The sequence below is a fragment of the Cherax quadricarinatus genome, chromosome 18 (genome assembly GCF_038502225.1).
Source record: "Cherax quadricarinatus isolate ZL_2023a chromosome 18, ASM3850222v1, whole genome shotgun sequence".
Classification (NCBI taxonomy): domain Eukaryota; kingdom Metazoa; phylum Arthropoda; class Malacostraca; order Decapoda; family Parastacidae; genus Cherax; species Cherax quadricarinatus.
Genome location: NC_091309.1, coordinates 20,514,095 through 20,536,406, shown reverse-complemented (window position 1 = coordinate 20,536,406; position 22,312 = coordinate 20,514,095). Strand labels below are relative to the sequence as shown.

The 22,312-nt window shown below is 37.9% G+C and overlaps 1 protein-coding gene across 1 annotated transcript in view; it reads left to right on the top strand.

Moving 5' to 3' along the window:
* The first annotated feature begins 1,930 nt into the window (after nucleotides 1–1,930).
* LOC128689227 (dynein axonemal heavy chain 6-like) overlaps nucleotides 1,931–22,312 on the top strand; it is a 33,675-nt gene continuing 13,293 nt past the window's right edge. The window contains exons 1-12 of the mRNA XM_053777363.1: nucleotides 1,931–2,022; nucleotides 5,492–5,612; nucleotides 5,917–6,095; nucleotides 6,745–6,944; nucleotides 8,809–8,983; nucleotides 9,204–9,333; nucleotides 9,506–9,589; nucleotides 10,060–10,227; nucleotides 10,792–10,920; nucleotides 16,731–16,844; nucleotides 18,503–18,646; nucleotides 19,775–19,978. Of these exons, the coding sequence (XP_053633338.1) occupies nucleotides 5,493–5,612; nucleotides 5,917–6,095; nucleotides 6,745–6,944; nucleotides 8,809–8,983; nucleotides 9,204–9,333; nucleotides 9,506–9,589; nucleotides 10,060–10,227; nucleotides 10,792–10,920; nucleotides 16,731–16,844; nucleotides 18,503–18,646; nucleotides 19,775–19,978 (1,647 nt within the window). The 5' untranslated portion in view covers nucleotides 1,931–2,022; nucleotide 5,492. The remainder of the gene's footprint in view (nucleotides 2,023–5,491; nucleotides 5,613–5,916; nucleotides 6,096–6,744; nucleotides 6,945–8,808; nucleotides 8,984–9,203; nucleotides 9,334–9,505; nucleotides 9,590–10,059; nucleotides 10,228–10,791; nucleotides 10,921–16,730; nucleotides 16,845–18,502; nucleotides 18,647–19,774; nucleotides 19,979–22,312) is intronic.

Genomic DNA, 22,312 nt, shown 5'->3' with positions numbered 1-22,312 from the left:
ACCTGACTAATAGAAATGGTTAATGGGAATATTTTTAGAGACTAGGGAAGGTTTTCTCCGAACCATGTCATTAGAACTATAAATTTTATACACATTAGTCACAGGAAGACACTTAATGCTGGTGGAACACACCCTAATGCTACCTTAACAGCTAGAATTTATGATGGCCAACGTAAAACTCCTGTACATTCTGGATAAACGTCGCTTAGCTAAGGGGTATTTCTGGGAAGAATCAGAGTCCTCTATTTTTCCGTCCTTGTTGCAGAATTGTAAGGGCTTTTCACACTATTTATTCGAATTCTTCAGCAGCAACGTGTCAGCAATTTGTAGATTACGGATTGAGGCCAGTATACACCAACTGAACGTCGATGGTTCCTGTTTATATGGCTATTGTAACAACCAGTGTACACACATTAAATTACTATGGCGTCCCCCTCTCCCCCTTGCCACTGTTCCACATCCCTCCCTCACTCGAAATTTCCCGAAGGGTCAAATCAGCATCACATTTTAATACGCAATTATTATATTATTAAAATTTAGGAAAATTAAAAATTTTCCACAGCAGTTGTGCCAGACATATTTATGATATAAACTGTGACTACTGCACTTTCCATGCATCCATGTATATATAACATAATTTCACAGTGGTATTATATTCCGGCAAGAATGTTAAGACATCCGGTTTATGGCATATTGTGTTTTAATAAAATACCATAAACCGCATATTGTGTCTCATTAACGTAGCTGTTCTCTCCACTACTAATCAATCCGAACAGATCCGGTTCTTTCGAAACTTTCGAATAAGCAAGACATGGCAAGTGTGGCGACGGAGTGTCAGGTGCCGCAAGGTGAAGGAGGCCAAGACCCGCATCTCTGCCTATCTCCTCACCCTTCAGCCGCCGTTCCATGCCACTCTCATTAATGTTGCTGCTCTTTGCCACCGCCTCTCCCACATGGGACTGCTTCAGGTGCGTGTTGAAGGGCGGAAAGGGGAAAGGGAGAGAAAAGGGATCAGGAATAGAAGAGAAAAAAGACATGAAGGTGTGTTAGTAACCGTATATGCTGTATTGCATTGTGTGTAGAAATATTTTTGTTTTCTAGAAATATTAGCAAATCTCTTTAATACAACAGCGAAATATGTTTTACAAATTTACATGTAATTAGAAATTTTTGAATTTTAGTTAATGCCAAATAAGCGGGGAGTGAGATACTGCTTTGAAAGCGTATATTGTGTTGTATTGTGTTTCATTAAACAAAGTCTTGATGGCTCAATCTTCCATTTCTAAATACGTATATGCAAATGATAAAGGACTGTCAATGAGTGGATGAATTTTAGTGAAGTACGATGATATGCCAAGTGAACTACAGTAATGTTATCACAGGTGAACAGTGAGGAACCGGCAGTGATGGAGACGTGGATAGCGAGGCAGCTGGCGGCATTGGCCAGCTTGAGGACTCGCTTCACCTCCTTCAGGTCACTTCTTCTGCAGGTGGTAGCCAGCATGACGCACGCTGATGACCACCTCGCCGACGCTGACGGTGAGAGTGAGTTTAATTATCACCATAGATAATAGATGTATAGATAAGAGATAAAACACAATCTAACATACACGATATCTTAATATACAAAATTTGACCAAAGTGAAAGAAAAATTCCAAATGCATTCGTGATGTATCAAGGAACACATATTCCATGAATATGTGATTGATACATAAATGAAATCTCTTTGAATATGTTCCTCTTTCATTGTGATTAAATTACAAAGATAAAGATATAGAAAACATTACAAGAATAGTGGTGATTGTGGTGGCCGAGAACTTATATGGCTATGGATTAAAGATAACTACAGGGATAGATATACACATGAGAAGTTAGTTTTATCACAGATTACCACAAACAAACTTTTAATACGTGGCGTGGTCAGGGTCCGAGTTGTTGAGTGGGGAGAAGAGAGCAGCGTCACCCAGAAGCAACACTGGGTCATCCCTCACCCGCCGCCATGCCCAGACCTCTGTCATCAAGTAAGTCTTCGAGGAGGAAAGCCAGAATATACTTCCGAAGAACTGAGAAAGAGCTATATTACCTCTATAGTGTAATACCCAGTGGGCTACCTGAAACGTTGCCGTAAGCTCCTCTCTCCTATGTACGGGTTACTGGAGTATAGATAGAACAAAGGTACATATTTATATTACCACAAAATAACTGAGTGAAAAACTGTTTTCATTACATTTACGTAATCGCGAAATTTCTACTATTAATCTTTTATAAATGTGCAGATATTCTTCCTATGTTCATAGTTAAGGAGGAACTCATAATCTCAAATATTAATAAAATTCACAATAACATTTTTTTTTTCAATTTACATTTACAGTATAGTGACTCCTCAGAATGACAAGTCTGCATGCCACTGAGATTGATGATTACTTTCAGAAATACACAAAGAGTGAAATTAACTTATACTGATAATTACAGTATTTGTGATAAAAGCGAACAGTACTTGGCTAAATATTCTTAGCACGCTATTTACTTCCCTTTATTTATTCCTGTTTTCCATTTATACACCTCAATCATATCCTCCCTAATTCTACCTCTTTCTAGAGAGTGCAGATTCAGGCAGGGATCTCAGTCTGTCCTCATAGGGAAGATTTCTGATACTTGGGATCAACTTTGTCATCCTCCTTTGTGCGTTTTCCATTGCACTTATATCCATTTTTTTTAATACGGTAAAAAAAAACTATGCAGCATAATCTAAATGAGGCCTAACCAAGGATATATAGAGTTTAAGAACAACCTGAGGATTCTTATTATTTATGCTCCTTGATGCAGCGCTGTATAGCCCTTGTGGCTTAGCGCTTCTTTTTTGATTATAATAATAATAATAATATGCTCCTTGATATGAAGCCAAAGATTCTGTTCGCTTTATTGCGAACTGTTGTCTTGGTTTTATATTACTGCTAACAAGAACTCCCAAATCCTTTTTGCAATCAGTAATATCAAGATCTACATTATTTAGTTTATATGTGGCATGGTTATTTTCTTGTCCATTGTTTAGAACTTTGCATTTGTCTATATTAAACTACATCTGCCACTTCTCCGACCACTGCATTAGTCTATTCAAATCTTCCTGGAGTGCTCTAATGTCCTCATTAGAATGAATTAGGCGACCTATTTTGGTGTCATCAGCAAACTTGCTTATGTCGCTATTTATTCCCTCATTAATGTCGTTTATATAAATTGTGAACAACAGGGGGCCCAACACTGACCCTTGACCCCGTGACGCGCCCCCACTCCGATTTCTCCCCATTGATGCAAACTCTCTGCTGCCTATCTGTGAACCACGCCTCTACCCAGAAAAAAATTCTCCTATTCCATGTGCCTTAATTTTCCTCAGTAGCCTCTGATGTGGAACTCTATCAAAAGCTTTACTAAAGTCCATATACACATTATCATATTCATTACCATGCTGTACCTCCTCGAATACCTTGGTAAAAAAAGTTAGTAAGTTCGTTAGGCAGGAACGCCCCTATGTAAAATCGTGTTGAGATTCATTAATCAGTTTATGCCTTTTAAGACGGCTACGAATTGCTTCGGTAATTATTGATTCCATAAATTTTCCTATGGAGGAAAGGCTTGTTGGTCTATAGTTCAAAGCTCAGGACCTGTCTCTTGCTTTGTAAATAGGTATTACATTTGTCATTTTCCACTTGTCTGGCACTATGCCAGTTTGTAGTGATATGTTGAAAAGACTAGCCAAAGGTTTGTTAAGCTCCTCTTTACATTCCTTTAAAACCATTGTAAACAGCTCATAAGGGACTGGGGATTTGTTCGGTTTTAATTTATTTGTCTGAGGACCATGTCACTAGTTACCCTAATCGTGCATAGTTTATTATCGTCCTGTTCTATATAATTTATTATTTCTGGAATTTCGCTAGTATCTTCCTGCGTAAAAACTGAGAGGAAATAAGAGTTAAAAATTTCACACATTTCCCGATCACTGTCAGTGAGCTGACCTGAGTTACTTTTGAGCGGGCCAATCTTGTCCCTAATCTTACTTCTATATACCTGAAAGAAACCTTTTGGGTTAGTCTTCGAATCCTTTGTCACTTTAGCCTCATAATCTCTTTTAGCTTTTCTTATTCCACATTTTATATCTCTCTTTAATTGAATATGTTGATTTCTTAACTGCCCATCCCCTCTTTTGATACGCCTATATATGCCTCTCTTTAGATCAATTAAGTGTTTTAATCTAGTGTTTATCCATTTGGGATATTTTTTGGTTGATCTAATTTCCCTACTTGGAACATAAGGTGTCTGAGTAGCTAGAACTATGCTCTGAAAAACATCATACTGGCAACCAACACCACCTACCTGATTCACAGCCAGGTCATTCCAATTTATTCCACCCAGGTAATTTCTCAGTCCCATGAAATCGGCCAAGTGGAAGTCTGGGACAAAGACTTGATTGCAGTTATTTGGGTAATTCCATGATATATTGAAACTAAGTGATTTGTGATCGCTTTCTCCAAGCTTATCATTTACCTCAAGATTATTAATTAGTGATTCCTTGTTGGCAAGAACCAAGTCAAGCAGATTGTTTCCTCTAGCTGGTTCTGTCACAAACTGTTTTAAAAAACCATCTTGAATTGTATCAAGAAAGTCACTAGACAAGATTTCCTGTTATATTGTTACAATCAATTTGTCTAAAGTTAAAATCTCCAATTAACATGACATTTTCATATCTAGATGCCTTATGAGTTTCGTCCCATAGCAGCTTACTGTACTCCCTATCAAGATTTAGGGGTCTATAAATCACACCCAGAATTAATTTGTCACGACCCTCGAGAAACTGTAGCCAAACAGATTCTGTGTCTGATGCTTCTGATCTTATATCTTGTCTAACGCAACAATGTAAATTATCTCGGACATACTTCGCCACTCCACTACCCTTCCTGTTGACCCTATCAGTATGGAATAGTTTATAGCCTTATATGTGACATTCAGAAGGCATTTCTATGTCTTTCAGGTTGAACCAGGTCTCCATTATAGCAATAATATCTATATTACCTGCACATGCAAGTAATCTTAGCTCATCTATCTTAGACTCCTACTATTAGTATAGTAAACCTTAAGAGAGCTAGTCACTCTCTGCCCTCTACTGTCTCTTTATTTTGAATATTGTCTGCTAAACATATACCTGAGATATCCTGGTAATATCTGCTGTTTCCAGTCCTTGTACTGCAGGTTGAGTGTTTCCCCACACACACCCATACTTTTATAATCTACCAGTTTAAAGTTCTAGACAAGTCAGCAATGGCCCCCTCAGTCGAGTTAGCTAATTCAACCACTCCAGCCCCAGAGAGATGTACCCCATCCCTTGCATACATATCACATTTGCCATTTGTCCCAGTTATCAATGATTGGGATTGCAAATTACTGACAGTTCCTTGTAAGAAACACAAATAAGAATTCGTTGATCTTCCTGCCTATAAGAATGGTTCGAGTGGTGGACTTGATGGTGGCGTCAGCGCTGCGGACCATCCTACACAACACCATCACCAGCCTCCTGGACGCCATGACCCTCAGAACTGCCACTAAACACGAGTCTCATGAGGTCAGTACTTCTTTATCTGGGAGGGTGGTGCCCCCAGTGCTGGTGAAGGGCTCTTAATTCAAGGTGTTGGAGTTGTTCTCCCCTTTCTTGGCTCAAAGCTAATTACCTTCCATCTTCAGCTGGTATGGCCCGTGTGGGTTTTGCGCTTCTCCATCATTATAATACGCCAGTACTTAGTGAGTTACTCATGTCAGCTCACTCAATTCCATTTATCAGGCTATAAATTCATATAAATTTATGATGTACAGTATATAAACATTCTTATCTATGCCTATAACTATGCTCATATTTCCTCTTCGTCTAGGAAGACGAAGAGGAAATATGTTCCATGTTCCTGGTGAAGGTAACTGTGGAGAGCGGCACAGTGGTGTGTTCACCCACGCAGGAGACGCTGATGGGGGGCCTGCGAGCAGTAATAAAGTCATGCGAGGCTACGGTGCTCTCTACTCAACCACTTCTTCCTTACTTCACACCCCATGACAGGTGGGAGTTACAGTGAATGACCATTCCTTTTATTTTTTACCAACATTTCAAGGGGCGAGTAGGGATGTCTTGATGCCGGTGCAAGGCTCCTAATCCAAGGAAATGGAACTACTTTTCCCTTCCTCAGATAAAACCTTGATTGCCCTTCACCCATCATAATCCTCCCGAGCAGTATGACACTCACTGGATTTAAGATTCCTCCCTGAATAAAATTTACCCACGTTGGCAATTTTGCAAATATACAATTTACTTAGATGTGCTTCTGTAAACCTTCATTATTATTATTATTATTATTATTATTATTATTATTATTATTATTATTATTATTATTATTATCATCATCATCATCATCATAGGAAAGCGTTAAACCCACAGAGGGTCATAAGAGAAGATCTGCAAACACTTTTATGTCTTAGGTCTTACGTATGTCCATATGCTATTACACTGCCTTCCATAAGATGAATATAGGGTTAGTGTACCATAAACTAGCCTCTTCAGCGGTAAAAACTAAATCCATAATAAATTTCAGTATACTTTGTTTTATTCCTTTAATTGTCTTTATGCAGATTTTTTGAAATATTTGTATATCAAAAAATACGGCTAGCATAAGCTGATGATGAATTGTAACAGACGATGTTTTCTTATCCAGACTAAGCTCAGTAACGTCTGAGGAAAACCTGGTGCTTCGCTTGATGCTGGAGGACGACTCTCATTTACGGAACAACATCGAAAGCGTCCTGGCTTTGTTGGAAGATAGCTGGAGAAAGGTGGAGGCCGAGGTAGACCCTTTGCGGACATTGCTGCAGCAGACCGACACGAAGACGCACGAGGAGGGCATCCAAGGCCAAGGTGAGGCTAATCGGGTTTTATCTAGGTAACTTATGGTCACGTTCTAAGGATCGAGGTCAGTTAAATGCGTGTACTTATTATGTTATCTCTCAGGTCAGAGCGTTCTTCAAATCATGTCAACTTTCCTTCTTCAAGAAGAGCTCTGATTTTTACGATAAGCTCAGATTCGAGAAAATTTTATATATTCTCTTCAGTGTAAATTTGGGTGGAAGAATATTTAGTTGGTGTATTTATCTTCGATATTAGGTTACCCTGAGTGACTGGTCTTATTATCATGGAAGTTACTTAATATGGAACGAAGCAATGAATTATGTACATGAACATGTGTTTTATGGTTTATATATATTCATGGAGAAGAGCGTGTAAGGATCTTACAACGCCTGAAAAATGGGAGATAATGATGCTTAATCCAAGGAAAGGGAGAGTATCTCAAATTCCTTGGATCAAGAGCCGTTTAGTAGTAACAAGGCATCCCTTAAAGGCTGTGCTTCAGTAGCTTCTTGGTAAATATTCTGAGTATTCAACGCATCCCGATGAATTTATATCTGCTGTTTAATTCGTTCACAAATGCATAACAGAAATTAATACAGATTTTGGAGTTAAAGTCATTTTGAATGTGTATTTACCCATGTAAAATTTCGACTTTTTTTTTTTTTTGTTAGATTTCACTGTCGAGTTGATCAACCAAGATTGTAGCTCGCGACCCGTAGCACCAAACTGTTAATCTGGCATTTTGAAAGCACTAGATAATTTGCTTCTTGAAGATTTTTTTCTACCTTTGTTCGGGCAAAATTTGCACATCTATTGTGGAAAATACTGTATATACGTATTTTCCAGAAATTCAGTATTTATATGTAAATAGATGGCCATATTGTATTTAAGAATATTTGTCATAGAAAACGGAAAGCCTGCGTCTGGGCAGGAGAGTCGCCATTTTGTTTGAATTTGTATTAAAACGTTGGTGAAATGGGAAGAATTTTTCGTGTTCTAGAGGTTAAAATTGGGCTGACACCTCTCAAATAGGAGGCGAAATTGGTGGATATGCATTCCTGCATAACTTGAGATATCAGGCGACTGGACAAGACCTCTCCAGGAACCTCAGATAAGCTCTCTAGATTTGTGTATAATTCTGGCCAGCATTATTTCCATAGATTTAGTTAAGAGTGAGGTTCTCTGAGTATGATACACATTAATCTCCAGTCAAATTGGTGAGTGATATTAAGATATATTTTCCTTCTGTTATGTAATTGTGTATATATATAACCATTTATTATTTTTAATATACAGTCCACAAATTTATATATTTACCAGTATTCCTGGTGTATGTATATTTCATTTAATTAATAGGTCCAGAGCAACTTGTGGTTATGACAGTGGTAGGTATCGAAGGGGGACATTTTTGCGACCTAGGTGTCCCAAATTCCTACTTGTCTATGTAACATTGATAAATAATAATCTTTGTTATCATTTACTGTTATGTACATAATTAGTTACATTCAGATAAATGCAATTTTCCATATCTATGACCGGGTGTAAGGTTGAAGAGTCTTGGATCATAGATGTTTACAAGTGTTAGTATTTGTGTTTATGACACAGAAACAAGTGATAAAAATATTATGAACAACGATAAACATCACAGAGATGCTATAATATAGAACAAGTTTAACCAAGACTACGAACACGGATACACGAAAAATATATAATAAAATAAAATAAAATAAGGTCATATGATTATGACGTTAGGAAGCGGTATTTAATGTTACTGACATAAAATAACATGTTCTAACAATGCAAGACAAAAAATGGGAACACTCATCACTGGCGTTCCTGATGCTTTCTAGTCTCTAGTTGCTTCGTATTACAGAGCTGAGTGAGTTGGGGTCATGGCTGGCACAGGTGGAGGGACTAGTGGAGGCGGCCAGGGGGCTTAAGGAAGTGGTGGCACTCGGTCTCCTGCAGGTGGACCAGACCGCTGCTAGGAAGCTCCTTGTCACTTCTCTGCGCCAGCAGCAGCAGCGCATACACCAAGATGTCAGCCAGTGAGAGCCTCCTGTATAAATAATAAATATTTTTATAATTATTAAGAGCTAAACCCATATGGATCAGGCAGCGCTAATATTTTTTTCAGTAACATGTTTTACTTAAAAAAAATACTAGGAACATTTCTTACACACAGCAAAGAAGTTTTAGAAACTATATAATATAAAATAAAATAATATAAAAAAAAGTTGAAGAAACTGAAAGCAAAACTCACTTTAGGGGATTCGACCAGCGTGTGAGAGCTCTGCTTGCTGATGCTAACGACAAGTGGCTGGGACTCGAACTGGCCCCCGTCACAGCCCAACAGGTCGTTACTCTCCTCAACTATGTCACAGAGGTCAAGAATCAGGTGAGTCATTCAATTTTCAAATATTATATTACTAAACTTTGCGTATATAATTTGATTCTTTAAAAAGAAGAAAAATATGGCAAGTTTTATTTAGTTCCTACCGTCCAATAAATGGTTTACAAAGGAATGAGGAAAATATAAAACTGATTTTTCTCTGTTTTGTTTTTTATAGATGGAGCTGGTGAACCGTGAAGAGGAAGTGATCAGGAAGGCCTACGAGATGATCCAAGGTTACCATATTACACTCCACGCTGAGGTAAGCCCCTTCATCATCCACACATGATTCAAGGCATGTTGCAGTGTTCCTTTATTACGTTACAACTTATTTCACCAAAACATTTAGCGTCTTCAAAGAGTACAAATCACTTTTCGTAGCTCATTTGTTAAAAATTATTCAACAGGTAATTCTTTTGTTCTTCGGTTTATGCTTGTATTTGTTTTCAGTAAATTGTGTTGATTTGACTCACTGTAAATAAAGCATTACCACTTTTTTGTGTGTGACCTAATTAATGTTTGCATAAATAACACATTAAGATTGTCACTAGATATACATATGTAAATAGTTCATTACCTTTGTAATTTTTTCAGCTATCAAAACTTTGTGTCTCAGTCCCTGGACCCATTATGTACCTCTGTCATCTTTTGACTGCCGCCCACAGGATGGGTAGCATAATAAAATTGTTAAACTACAAAACTGGATTCTTGTTACACACTTGATCCTTGCAGGTACACAATAAATATGAAGCGCTACAGAAGGAGGTGAAAAGGTTGCGTAAATCTGTTCGTCGTAGCCTCATGGAGCGACCAACAGCTATTCGCAAGTTGAAGCAACTGCTAGACAAGGAGATCGAGGAGGTGGCCGCCGAGACAGCAAAGCTCGCAGAGCAAGTCCAGGTGCGGTTTCTTATTGTCCCAGTACGAAAGAATATTAGCGACGAAATAAATAACTATAACCGCCGAATAAATAAGTACACCTCACGATAAATCATTCGTTAATGGGAGGGAGGCGAGCGTTTAACAAGGGACTAGGATAATTGATCTTTTTCTTTTCTAGAATCTTGTAAGTTATTATCAAGGTGAATGCTAAGACAATTTGTTAATTAGCTTAAAACTCGTGGAGCAGAGAAATATTATGCACTCTTTTCAGTAAAGTTATTTTAATGTCTTTATAGCTAATACTTACGCAACTCCTATGAACATGGCGCTTCTCCATGAATAATAACAGCAACAACTTACTGAAGTTTATTGTTAATGATTTTTGTGATGACTTTTATCACCTGCTCACCGAGACACTACCAGCGTCGCGTCCTAGGCTAAAAAATGATGTATTACTAGAAAACAACGTTTTTTTTGGGGATCGAATCTGATTCCTTCCCATTCCCCATGGCGCTGTATGACCCTGTAAAGGTTGAGTACTTCCCCAGTGAAAGAAATGTGTAAATGTATGTCTCCGTTTAGGCCCTGCGGTTCCTGCGGGTGACGAGTGATCGGGAGGAGGCGCTGAAGATGCTGGAGGCAGCAGACTCACGAGCCTCCACCATACGCACCCAGGCCACCACAGTCATAGACTACCAGACAACATTCCAGGTAGGTTTTTTATAATAAAAGTAAGTCCAGTCGCTATTTTAGTTTTTAATCAAAGCTTCTAAAACTGTTATATATATATATATATATATATATATATATATATATATATATATATATATATATATATATATATATATATATATATATATATATATATATATATATATATATATATATATATATATATATATATATATATATTTTTCAACAAGTCGGTCGTCTCCCACCGAGGCAGGGTGACCCCAAAAAAGAAAGAAAATCCCCAAAAAGAAAATACTTTCATCATCATTCAACACTTTCACCACACTCGCACATTATCACTGCTTTTGCAGAGGTGCTCAGAATACAACAGTTTAGAAGCATATACGTATAAAGATACACAACATATCCCTCCAAACTGCCAATATCCCAAACCCCTCCTTTAAAGTGCAGGCATTGTACTTCCCATTTTCAGGACTCAAGTCCGACTATATGAAAATAACCGGTTTCCCTGAATCCCTTCACTAAATATTACCCTGCTCACACTCCAACAGATCGTCAGGTCCCAAGTATCATTCGTCTCCATTCACTCCTATCTAACACGCTCATGCACGCTTGCTGGAAGTCCAAGCCCCTCGCCCACAAAACCTCCTTTACCCCCTCTTTCCAACCCTTTCGAGGACGACCCCTACCCCTCTTTCCTTCCCCTATAGATTTATATGCTTTCCATGTCATTCTACTTTGATCCATTCTCTCTAAATGACCAAACCACCTCAACAACCCCTCTTCTGCCCTCTGACTAATGCTTTTATTAACTCCACACCTTCTCCTAATTTCCACACTGCGAATTTTCTGCATAATATTTACACCACACATTGCCCTTAGACAGGACATCTCCACTGCCTCCAACCGTCTCCTCGCTGCTGCATTTACCACCCAAGCTTCACATCCATATAAGAGTGTTGGTACTACTATACTTTCATACATTCCCTTCTTTGCCTCCATAGATAACGTTTTTTGACTCCACATATACCTCAACGCACCACTCACCTATTTTCCCTCATCAATTCTATGATTAACCTCATCCTTCATAAATCCATCCGCCGACGCTTCAACTCCCAAGTATCTGAAAACATTCACTTCTTCCATACTCCTCCTCCCCAATTTGATATCCAATTTTTCTTTATCTAAATCATTTGATACCCTCATCACCTTACTCTTTTCTATGTTCACTTTCAACTTTCTACCTTTACACACATTCTCAAACTCATCCACTAACCTTTGCAAATTTTCTTTAGAATCTCCCATAAGCACAGTATCATCAGCAAAAAGTAAGTGTGTCAATTCCCATTTTGAATTTGATTCCCCATAATTTAATCCCACCCCTCTCCCGAACACCCTAGCATTTACTTCTTTTACAACCCCATCTATAAATATATTAAACAACCATGGTGACATTACACATCCCTGTCTAAGACCTACTTTTACCGGGAAGTATTCTCCCTCTCTTCTACATAACCTAACCTGAGCCTCACTATCCTCATAAAAGCTCTTTACAGCATTTAGTAACTTACCACCTATTCCATATACTTGCAACATCTGCCACATTGCTCCTCTATCCACTCTATCATATCCCTTTTCTAAATCCATAAATGCAATAAAAACTTCCTTACCTTTATCTAAATACTGTTCACATATATGCTTCAATGTAAACACTTGATCTACACATCCCCTACCCACTCTGAAGCCTCCTTGCTCATCCACAATTCTACATTCTGTCTTACCTCTAATTCTTTCAATTATAACCCTACCGTATACTTTTCCTGGTATACTCAGTAAACTTATTCCTCTATAATTTTTACAATCTCTTTTGTCCCCTTTCCCTTTATATAAAGGGACTATACATGCTCTCTGCCAATCCCTAGGTACCTTCCCCTCTTCCATACATTTATTAAACAAAAGTACCAACCACTCCAACACTATATCCCCCCCTGCTTTTAACATTTCTGTCATGATCCCATCAGTTCCAGCTGCTTTACCCCCTTTCATTCTACGTAATGCCTCACGTACCTCCACCACACTTACATTCTGCTCTTCTTCACTCCTAAAAGATGGTATACCTCCCTGGCCAGTGCATGAAATTACCGCCTCCCTTTCTTCCTCAACATTTAAAAGTTCCTCAAAATATTCTCACCATCTACCTAATACCTCCCTCTCCCCATCTACTAACTCCCCTACTCTGTTTTTAACTGACAAATCCATACTTTCCCTAGGCTTTCTTAACTTGTTTAACTCACTCCAAAATTTTTTCTTATTTTCATTAAAATTTCTTGACTGCCTCTCCCACTCTTTCATCTGCTCTCCTTTTGCACTCTATCACCATTCTCTTCACCTTTCTTTTACTCTCCATATACTCTGCTCTTCTTATAACACTTCTACTTTGTAAAAACCTCTCGTAAGCTACCTTTTTCTCTTTTATCACACCCTTTACTTCTTCATTCCACCAATCACCCCTCTTTCCTCCTGCCCCCACCCTCCTATGACCACAAACTTCTGCCCCACATTCTAATACTGCATTTTTAAAACTATTCCAACCCTCTTCAACCCCCCCACTACTCATCTTTGCACTAGCCCACCTTTCTGCCAACAGTCGCTTATATCTCCCCGAACTTCCTCCTCCCTTAGTTTATACACTTTCACCTCCCTCTTACTTGTTATTGCCACCTTCCTCTTTTCCCATCTACCTCTTACTCTAACTGTAGCTACAACTAAATAATGATCCGATATATCAGTTTCCCTCTACAAGCATGTACATCCTGGAGCCTACCCATCAACCTTTTATCCACCAATACATAATCTAACAAACTACTTTCATTACGTGCTACATCATACCTTGTATATTTATTTATCCTCTTTTTCATAAAATATGTATTACTTATTACCAAATTTCTTTCTACACATAGTTCAATTAAAGGCTCCCCATTTACATATTCCCCTGGCACCCCAAATTTACCTACTACTCCCTCCATAACATTTTTACCCACTTTAGCATTGAAATCAACCACCATTACTCTCACATTTGATTCAAAACTCCCCACGCATTCACTCAACATTTCCCAGAATCTCTCTCTCTCCTCTACACTTCTCTCTTCTCCAGGTGCATACACGCTTACTATAACCCACTTTTCACATCCAATCTTTATTTTACTCCACATAATCATTGAATTTATACATTTATAGTCCCTCTTTTCCTGCCATAGCTTATCCTTCAACATTATTGCTACTCCTTCTTTAGCTCTAATTCTATTTGAAACCCCTGACCTAATCCCATTTATTCCTCTCCATTGAAACTCTCCCACCCCCTTCAGCTTTGTTTCACTTAAAGCCAAGACATCCAGTTTCTTCTCATTCATAACATCCAAAATCATCTCTTTCTTATCATTTGCACAACATCCACGCACATTCAGACTTCCCACTTTGACAATTTTATTATTATTATTCTTTTTAGTAATCTTAACAGGAAAAGGGGTTACTAGCCCATTGTTCCCGGCATTTTAGTTGACTTTTACAACACGCATGGCTTACGGAGGAAAGATTCTTATTCCACTTCCCCATGGATATAAAAGGAAAAGTAATAAGACCAAGAACTATTAAGATAAAATCAAAGAAAACTCAGATGAGTGTGTATAAATAAACGTGTACATGTATGTGTAGTGTGACCTAAGTGTAAGTAGAAGTAGCAAGACATGCCTGTAATCTTGCATATTTATGAGACAGACAAAAGACACCAGCAATCCTACCATCATGTAAAACAATTACAGGCTTTCGTTTTACATTCACTTGGCAGGACGGTAGTACCTCTCTGGGTGGTTGCTGTCTACCAACCTACTACTACTACTAATATATATATATATATATATATATATATATATATATATATATATATATATATATATATATATATATATATATATATATATATATATATATATATATATATATATATATATATATATATATATATGTCGTGCCGAATAGGCAGAATTTGCGATCTTGGCTTAAAAAGGAACGATCATCTTGCCATATAGGACAAGTGAAAATTTGTGTATGCAATAATTTCGCCAAAATCATTCTGAACCTAACGAAAAAAATATATTTCACTGTGTTTGTTTAGTATTAAATTATTGTAAACAAATCTAAAATATATTTAGTTGGGTTAGGCTAAAATATATTTCTCCTGTTATAATAAGATTAGGTAAGTTTTCTAAGATTCTTTTGGTGCAAAATTAAAATTTTTTACATTAACATTAATGAAAAAAATATATCTTTAAACGTATAAGAGAAAATTTCAGAAAAGAATTAATTTTAAATGAGTTCTTGCTAATTGACCAGTTTTACATATTCGGCACGACATATATATATATATATATATATATATATATATATATATATATATATATATATATATATATATATATATATATATATATATATATATATATATATATATATATATATATATATATATATATATATATATATATATATGTGTGTGTGTGTGTGTGTGTGTGTGTGTGGAAAATACCGTATATATTTTCCAGAAATACAGTAGTTATATGTAAATAGATGGCCATACTGTATTTAATAATATTTGTCATAGAAAACGGAAAGCCTCTGTCTGGGCAGAAGACAGCCATTGTTATTTTGAATTGGATACAACGTTAGAATAATGGGAAGAATTTTTCGTGCTCTAGAGGTCAAATTTGGGCTGACACATCTCAAATAGGAGACGAAATTGTTGGATGTGCATTCCTGCATTAATTAAGATATCAGACGACTGGACAAGACAGCTCCAGGAACCTCAGATAAGCTATTTAGATTTATGTTATAATTCTGGCCAGTATTTTCATAAATTTAGTTAGTGAGGTTTTCTGAGTATGATACACCTTAATCTCCAGTCAAATTGGTGAGTGATATTAAGATATTCTCTTTCTGTTATATAAATGTGTATATATATAATTCTTTATTAATTTAATATAGTCCACAAATTTATATATTTACCAGCATTCCTGGTGATGTATTTTTCATTTGCAATTAATAGGTCCAGAGCAACTTGTGGATATGACAGTGGTAGGTATCGAAGGGGGATATTTTTTGCGACCTAGGTGTCCCAAATTCCTACTTGTCTAACTGATAAATAATAATCTTTGTTCATTTACTATTATGTATATAATGATACATTCAGATAAATGTAATTTTCCACAATATATATATATATATATATATATATATATATATATATATATATATATATATATATATATATATATATATATATATATATATATATATATATATATATATATATATATATATATATGTAAATTAATGTTGAAATGTGCAAATTAATGTTAAAATGGAATACATAGAATATATAACTTTGAGGGAAGAGAAGATAGATTTACTGTGGAGGCTGATGAAGCTGTGGAGAGTCGGTTAGGTCACAGATAGCGCTGCTGGCGGATACATTAATATAACAACAAATTTTCCTATTAGAAGCTCCATAGCTCAGCAGTAAAGCGCTAGACTTGCCCATACTAGGACCATGGTGCAATCCGTCATCCATCTTTATTTATTTACAGTCGTTTGTTACGACTTTAATTGAGTTCACACATTTGGTGGCATGGTCACTCATAGGATGAGTGACGCTGCCCTATAAACTTGCTCCAAGTCAATAACCTTAACAAAATTTTAGTGTTTCTGTTCAGTATATCTGAAACCTCTCATTGTGGTTTACTCTGAGAACCTCAGAATGTTGAATTACTCCACAGATGCCTGTGTGCCCCTTCAAGGACCTGGTGGAGGTCGAGCAAGAGATCTCCCTGAAGATGCTACTCTGGCGCTCACTATATGAGTGGGAGGAGCTCACGGAGCGTTGGTACCAGGTGAGTGGAGACAGCAGAGTACCGAATAGTCTTACCCATTTTTTTCCCTCTTTTGGAGCTGGATCACTTTTTGTGTGTTGGAAGGGAAATCTCATCCTTGGGTGACTAGTCTTTCACGTACTATTCATGTACGAAGAGCCCAGTAAAATCAGAATTTCAATGGTAAATAACAAAAAAAAAAAAGGCACAATACCGTGACTGGAGCAATACACAAATAACGTCAATCTATGGACTAAACGCTGGTTTCATAAAATATACTAACCTGTCATCTTTTATGGGTACTATCAGGATGATTCCTTGTCGTAAGACTGACCTTGAACAGTATCATAATGAAATAGTTTCACTCACAGTGGTCGTGTTGAGCTCTAGGTATGACTAGTGTGGAAAATACTATATTTTCCGAAAATACAGTGTTTTTTGTATGTAAATTGATGGAATATATTGTAGGTAATAAAAATTAACTTGTAAATAAATAAAGAACCAGCGAAATGGGTGAGCGTCGTGGGGGGGAGAGTTGCCATTGTTTTGAACTGACCAAGAGAAACGTTAATAAAAATCAGAAGAATTTTCGTCGCTCTAGAGGTTATGTTGGGCTTAAAACCTCTCAAATAGGAGCCGAAATTGTTGGAATTGCAGTCCTGCAGAACGTGAGAATTAAGCGACTGAACAGGACTCCGTAATTAGATGGAAACAGGATATTACCACAGCTGAGTGATGTCTATTTATGTTGAAATTCTGGCCAGTATTTTCTTCATATTTTAGGCAGGGGGTTTTGTATATGACACATCGTAATCTACAGACTAATTGGTGAGTGGTATTAAGATAAATTCTCCTTCAATGTATATGTATTCATTTTTAAAATTTAATATACAGTCCAAATATTTATATTAATATTTTACCAGAATTCCTGAAATTAATTCACTTGAAATTAATATAGGTCCAGAGTGACTTGTGGAGATATAGATTGTAGTAGGTATGGAAGGGGGACATATTTTGCCCCCTAGGTGTCGTAAAATTCCTACTTGTCTCTGTAATCTTGATAAAGAATAATTATCTTTGTTACCATTTATTGGTATGTATCTAATGAGATTCATCCAGGTAAATTTAATTTTCCACAACTAGAACACATTTTACACAACCAACTTTTTGATAACTGCATTTAATTATAGTGATAGGCTAGATGGGAAGAGGAAAATTAAATTAATGTTATAAAATATGGTATTGAAAACTTCCATAAAATCACTGATAGTATGAGAACTCATTATTGTTACATTATTTAAAAAAAAAATCTTGCTTATAATAACTGTAATCTCATTGCATAAAGTTCTGTCAAATAGCAACATACTTAAATTTTAATATGATTGTTTAGTTCATCCTCCTAATAGAATTTTGGCGAATACCAGTTGGTTAATGTCCCAGAATGATTCCTAGTTGCATCAGTTTTCATACTAATTACTGAATCTAGGTTACAATTAAGGATTTTATAAGATTTAAGAAATCGTCGTTGTTTAGTTTATCATAGAAAAATACCTGACACGGGTCTTTCTTTAGTAGAGCGGCTCAGTGGTGCATGCCTAGCAATGGTGTTGCAAGACTGCTTCTTGGCATAGCCGTGCTGAGCTCTGGATCATAATTATCTTTTCGCACGTGTTGATCAGAATGAGGTGCGGAGCCTGGACGTGAAGGAGGTGAGCGGGGTGACGCTGAAGTACCGTGAGAAACTGGACTACCTGATGGCTGCCACTGCACACTCTGACGTCCTCCTCCATCTCCAGTCACTAATCACACACCTCCAAGAGAAGGTCAGTTATCACACTTTGATAATGACGCCATTAAATGCCCTGTTTGCTTATGGAAGAAATCTTTAAGACAACAACTCACCTGTACACTAATTTTAAGAATAATTGTAAACTCATTTGTATATACACTGAAACAAATGCACCTCTCGCTGTATATACACATAAGGTACACCTCACTGTGTATGTACACACACATAAGATAACATTTGTTTGGATTTTTAACCCAGAGGGTTAGCCACCCAGGATAACGCAAGAAAATCAGTACGTCATCGAGGACTTACTTTGTTTTAAATATCGATGTTATATACTAGTGTTCTTCAAAGTACGCCCCTCAAGGGAGGTTCCTTGACGCTGCTGAGGGGCTCTTGATCTAGGGACTTGGATCTGTGCTCAGGTTCCCTGAATTGAGCCTGAATACTTTCCATCCCCCCCACATGAGGTGTTTAATCCTACGGTTTTAGCGCTCCCACATGATTATAGTCTTCAAAGTACGGGTTGTGACCCGGTATTGATGCTTTTGAGTGGGTCGCAGGCCAACTACACTGAGCAGGTAAATCTCATATCGATCTGTCAGTTAATGCAGTATGACTAAGCTAATGAGTCAAAAGCTTGAAATGATCTTACCTATGTCTGACTTTCTTTTCAAAACGCGGGAGTAGGGTAGGGTATGTGGCAAAAAAAAGTTTGAAGAAACACTGCTGGTGTAAACAGCATTCCAATCCGTAATTTTGTTATATTAAGCCGTTATCAACAGATTATTCAACATCAAATAATGTAAACCTATAGAAAGCATTTTGTTGAATCATAATATCAAGTAATGGTAATGTTAAAGTTGTCAGTCTCCTTACCATTACAGTTTAATCTATTTTAAATATCAAGGTTATCTTATTAGGTTTAAGGTTTTGACTACATGGGAACCATTAAGGTCGCTGGGAAACAACGACCACCTAAGGAGTATCTAGTTGAAGACAACTCTGGTTAAAATTAAGTGCGACAACCTTTATTCATTAACAATGATACTTTAATTAGCAAATAAGGGTTGAAGTAAATCCTGTGTGTATATATTGAGAAATATCACCGCTGAAATAGCAAATAATCTTAGTGTTTTTCAGTAGTATTTAATTCACGTAGCTGCCAGTGCTGGAGGCGCTCACAGATTCTGCACTTCGTCCAAGACACTGGCAAGAGATAGATGCAGCCCTTAGTGAGCCGTTGCCTTCCTCCCTCACTCTGGCTCACGTAGACGAGATGGGTCTTCACAAGCATGCACACACACTGCAACAAGTGGCTCATACTGCGCAGCTCCAGCGAGATATGGAGGACCGACTTAAGAAAGTGAGTATGATAATATAGTTTTCCTTTTATAGACTGCGTTTTCTCTAACAGATATGTATCTAAAGAAAATACAAACACTTAACGAGTAGAAAGCTAAATTTTACTCCAAAACTAGCATGAATGTGCAGCCGACAGGCCTGAAGAAACTGCTTGATGCTATCATATCAACATAGACCAGGATCTCTAAGGAATATTTTCAGCACCTTCTTTAATCCATGCCATGAAGAATTCAAGCTGTTCCGGGGGCAAAGGCGGGTCCTACCCAGTACTATAAGGGTGTACTAATAAAGTGATTTGTGTGTACTCACCTATTTGTGGTTGTAGGGGTCGATTCATAGCTCCTGGCCCCACCTCTTCACTGATTGCTACTAGGTCCTCTCTCTCCCTACTCCATGAGCTTTATCAACCCTCGTCTTAAAACTATGTATGGTTCCCGCCTCCATTACGTCACTTTCTACGCTGTTCCACTGCCTGACAACTCTATGACTGAAGAAATACTTCCTAACATCCCTTTGATTCATTTGAGTCTTCAACTTCCAATTGTGACCTTGTGTTTCTGTGTCCAATCTCTGGAACATCCTGTCTTTGTCCACCTTATCTATTCCGCGCATTATTTTATATGTCGTTATCATGTCTCCCTTGGCCTTCCTCTCCTCCAGTGTAGTCAGGCCGATTTCCCTTAACCTTTCTTCGTAGGACAATCCCCTTAGCTCTGGGACTAGCCTTGTTGCAAACCTTTGCACTTTCTCTAATTTCTTGACGTGCTTGACCAGGTGTGGATTCCAAATTGGTGCTGCATACTCCAGTATGGGCCTGACGTAAATGGTGTACAGAGTCTTGAACGATTCCTTACTGAGGTATCGGAACGCTATCCTTAGGTTTGCCAGACGCCCGTACGCTGCAGCAGTTATCTGATTGATGTGTGCCTCAGGAGATGTGCTCGGTGTTATACTCACCCCAAGATCTTTTTCCTTGAGTGAGGTTTGCAGTCTTTGAACACCTAGACTATACTGTGTCTGCGGTCTTCTTTGCCTTTCCCCAATCTTCATGACATTGCATTTGGCAGGGTTAAATTCAAGGAGCCAGTTGCTGGACCAGGCTTGTAGCCTGTCCAGGTCTCTTTGTAGTCCTGCCTGATCCTCGACCGATTTGATTCTCCTCATTAACTTCACATCATCTGCAAACAAGGACACTTCTGAGTCTATCCCTTCCGTTATGTCATTCACATATACCAAAACCAGCACAGGTACTAGGACTGACCCCTATGGAACCCTGCTTGTTAAAGGCGCCCACTCTGACACCTCGTCGCGTACCATGACTCGTTGTTGCCTCCCTGCCAGGTATTCTCTGATTCATTGCAGTGCCTTTCCTGTTATGTGTGCCTGATACTCTAGCTTTTGCAGTAACCTCTTGTGAGGAACTGTGTCAAAGGCCTTTTTGCAGTCCAAGAAAGTGCAGTCTATCCACCCCTCTCTCTCTCTTGTCTTACTTCTGTCACCTTGTCATAAAACTCCAGTAGGTTTGTGACACAGGATTTTCCTTCCCTGAAACCATGCTGGTTGTCGATTATACACTTGTTTCTTTCCAGGTGCTCCACCACTCTCCTCCTGATGATCTTCTCCATGACTTTACATTCTATACACGTTAGTGACACAGGTCTGTAGTTTAATGCCTCATGGCTGTCTCCTTTTTAAAAAATTGGGACTACATTTGCCATCTTCCATACCTCAGGGAGTTGCCCAGTTTTAATGGATGTGTTGAAGATCTTTGTTAGTGGCACACACAGTATCTCTGCTCCTCTCTAAGGACCCACGGAGAGATGTCTGGTCCCACCGCCTTTGAGGTGTCAAGTTCACATAGCAGCTTCTTCACCTCCTCCTTAGTTGTGTGTACCTCATCCAACACTTGTTGGTTTACCTCCCTGTTCTGATTTCCTGGAGTCCTACCGGTTTCCACTGTAAATACTTCTTTAAATCTCGTGTTGAGCTCCTCACATACCTCTCGGTCATTTCTTGTGAACACCCCATTATCCTTCCTCAGTCTGATTACCTGGTCCTTGACTGTTGTTTTCCTCCTGATGTGGCTATACAACAGCTTTGGGTCAGACTTGACTTTCGATGCTATGTCATTTTCATATTGTCGTTGAGCCTCCCTTCTTATCGGTGCATATTCGTTTCTGGCTCTCTGGCTAATCTCTTTATTTTCCTGAGTCCTTTGTCTTCTGTACCTTTTCCATTCTCTAGTACACTTATTTTTTGCCTTCCTACACCTTTGGGTGAACCAAGGACTCGTTCTGGTCTTCTCATTATTTTTGTTTCCCTCGGGAACAAACCT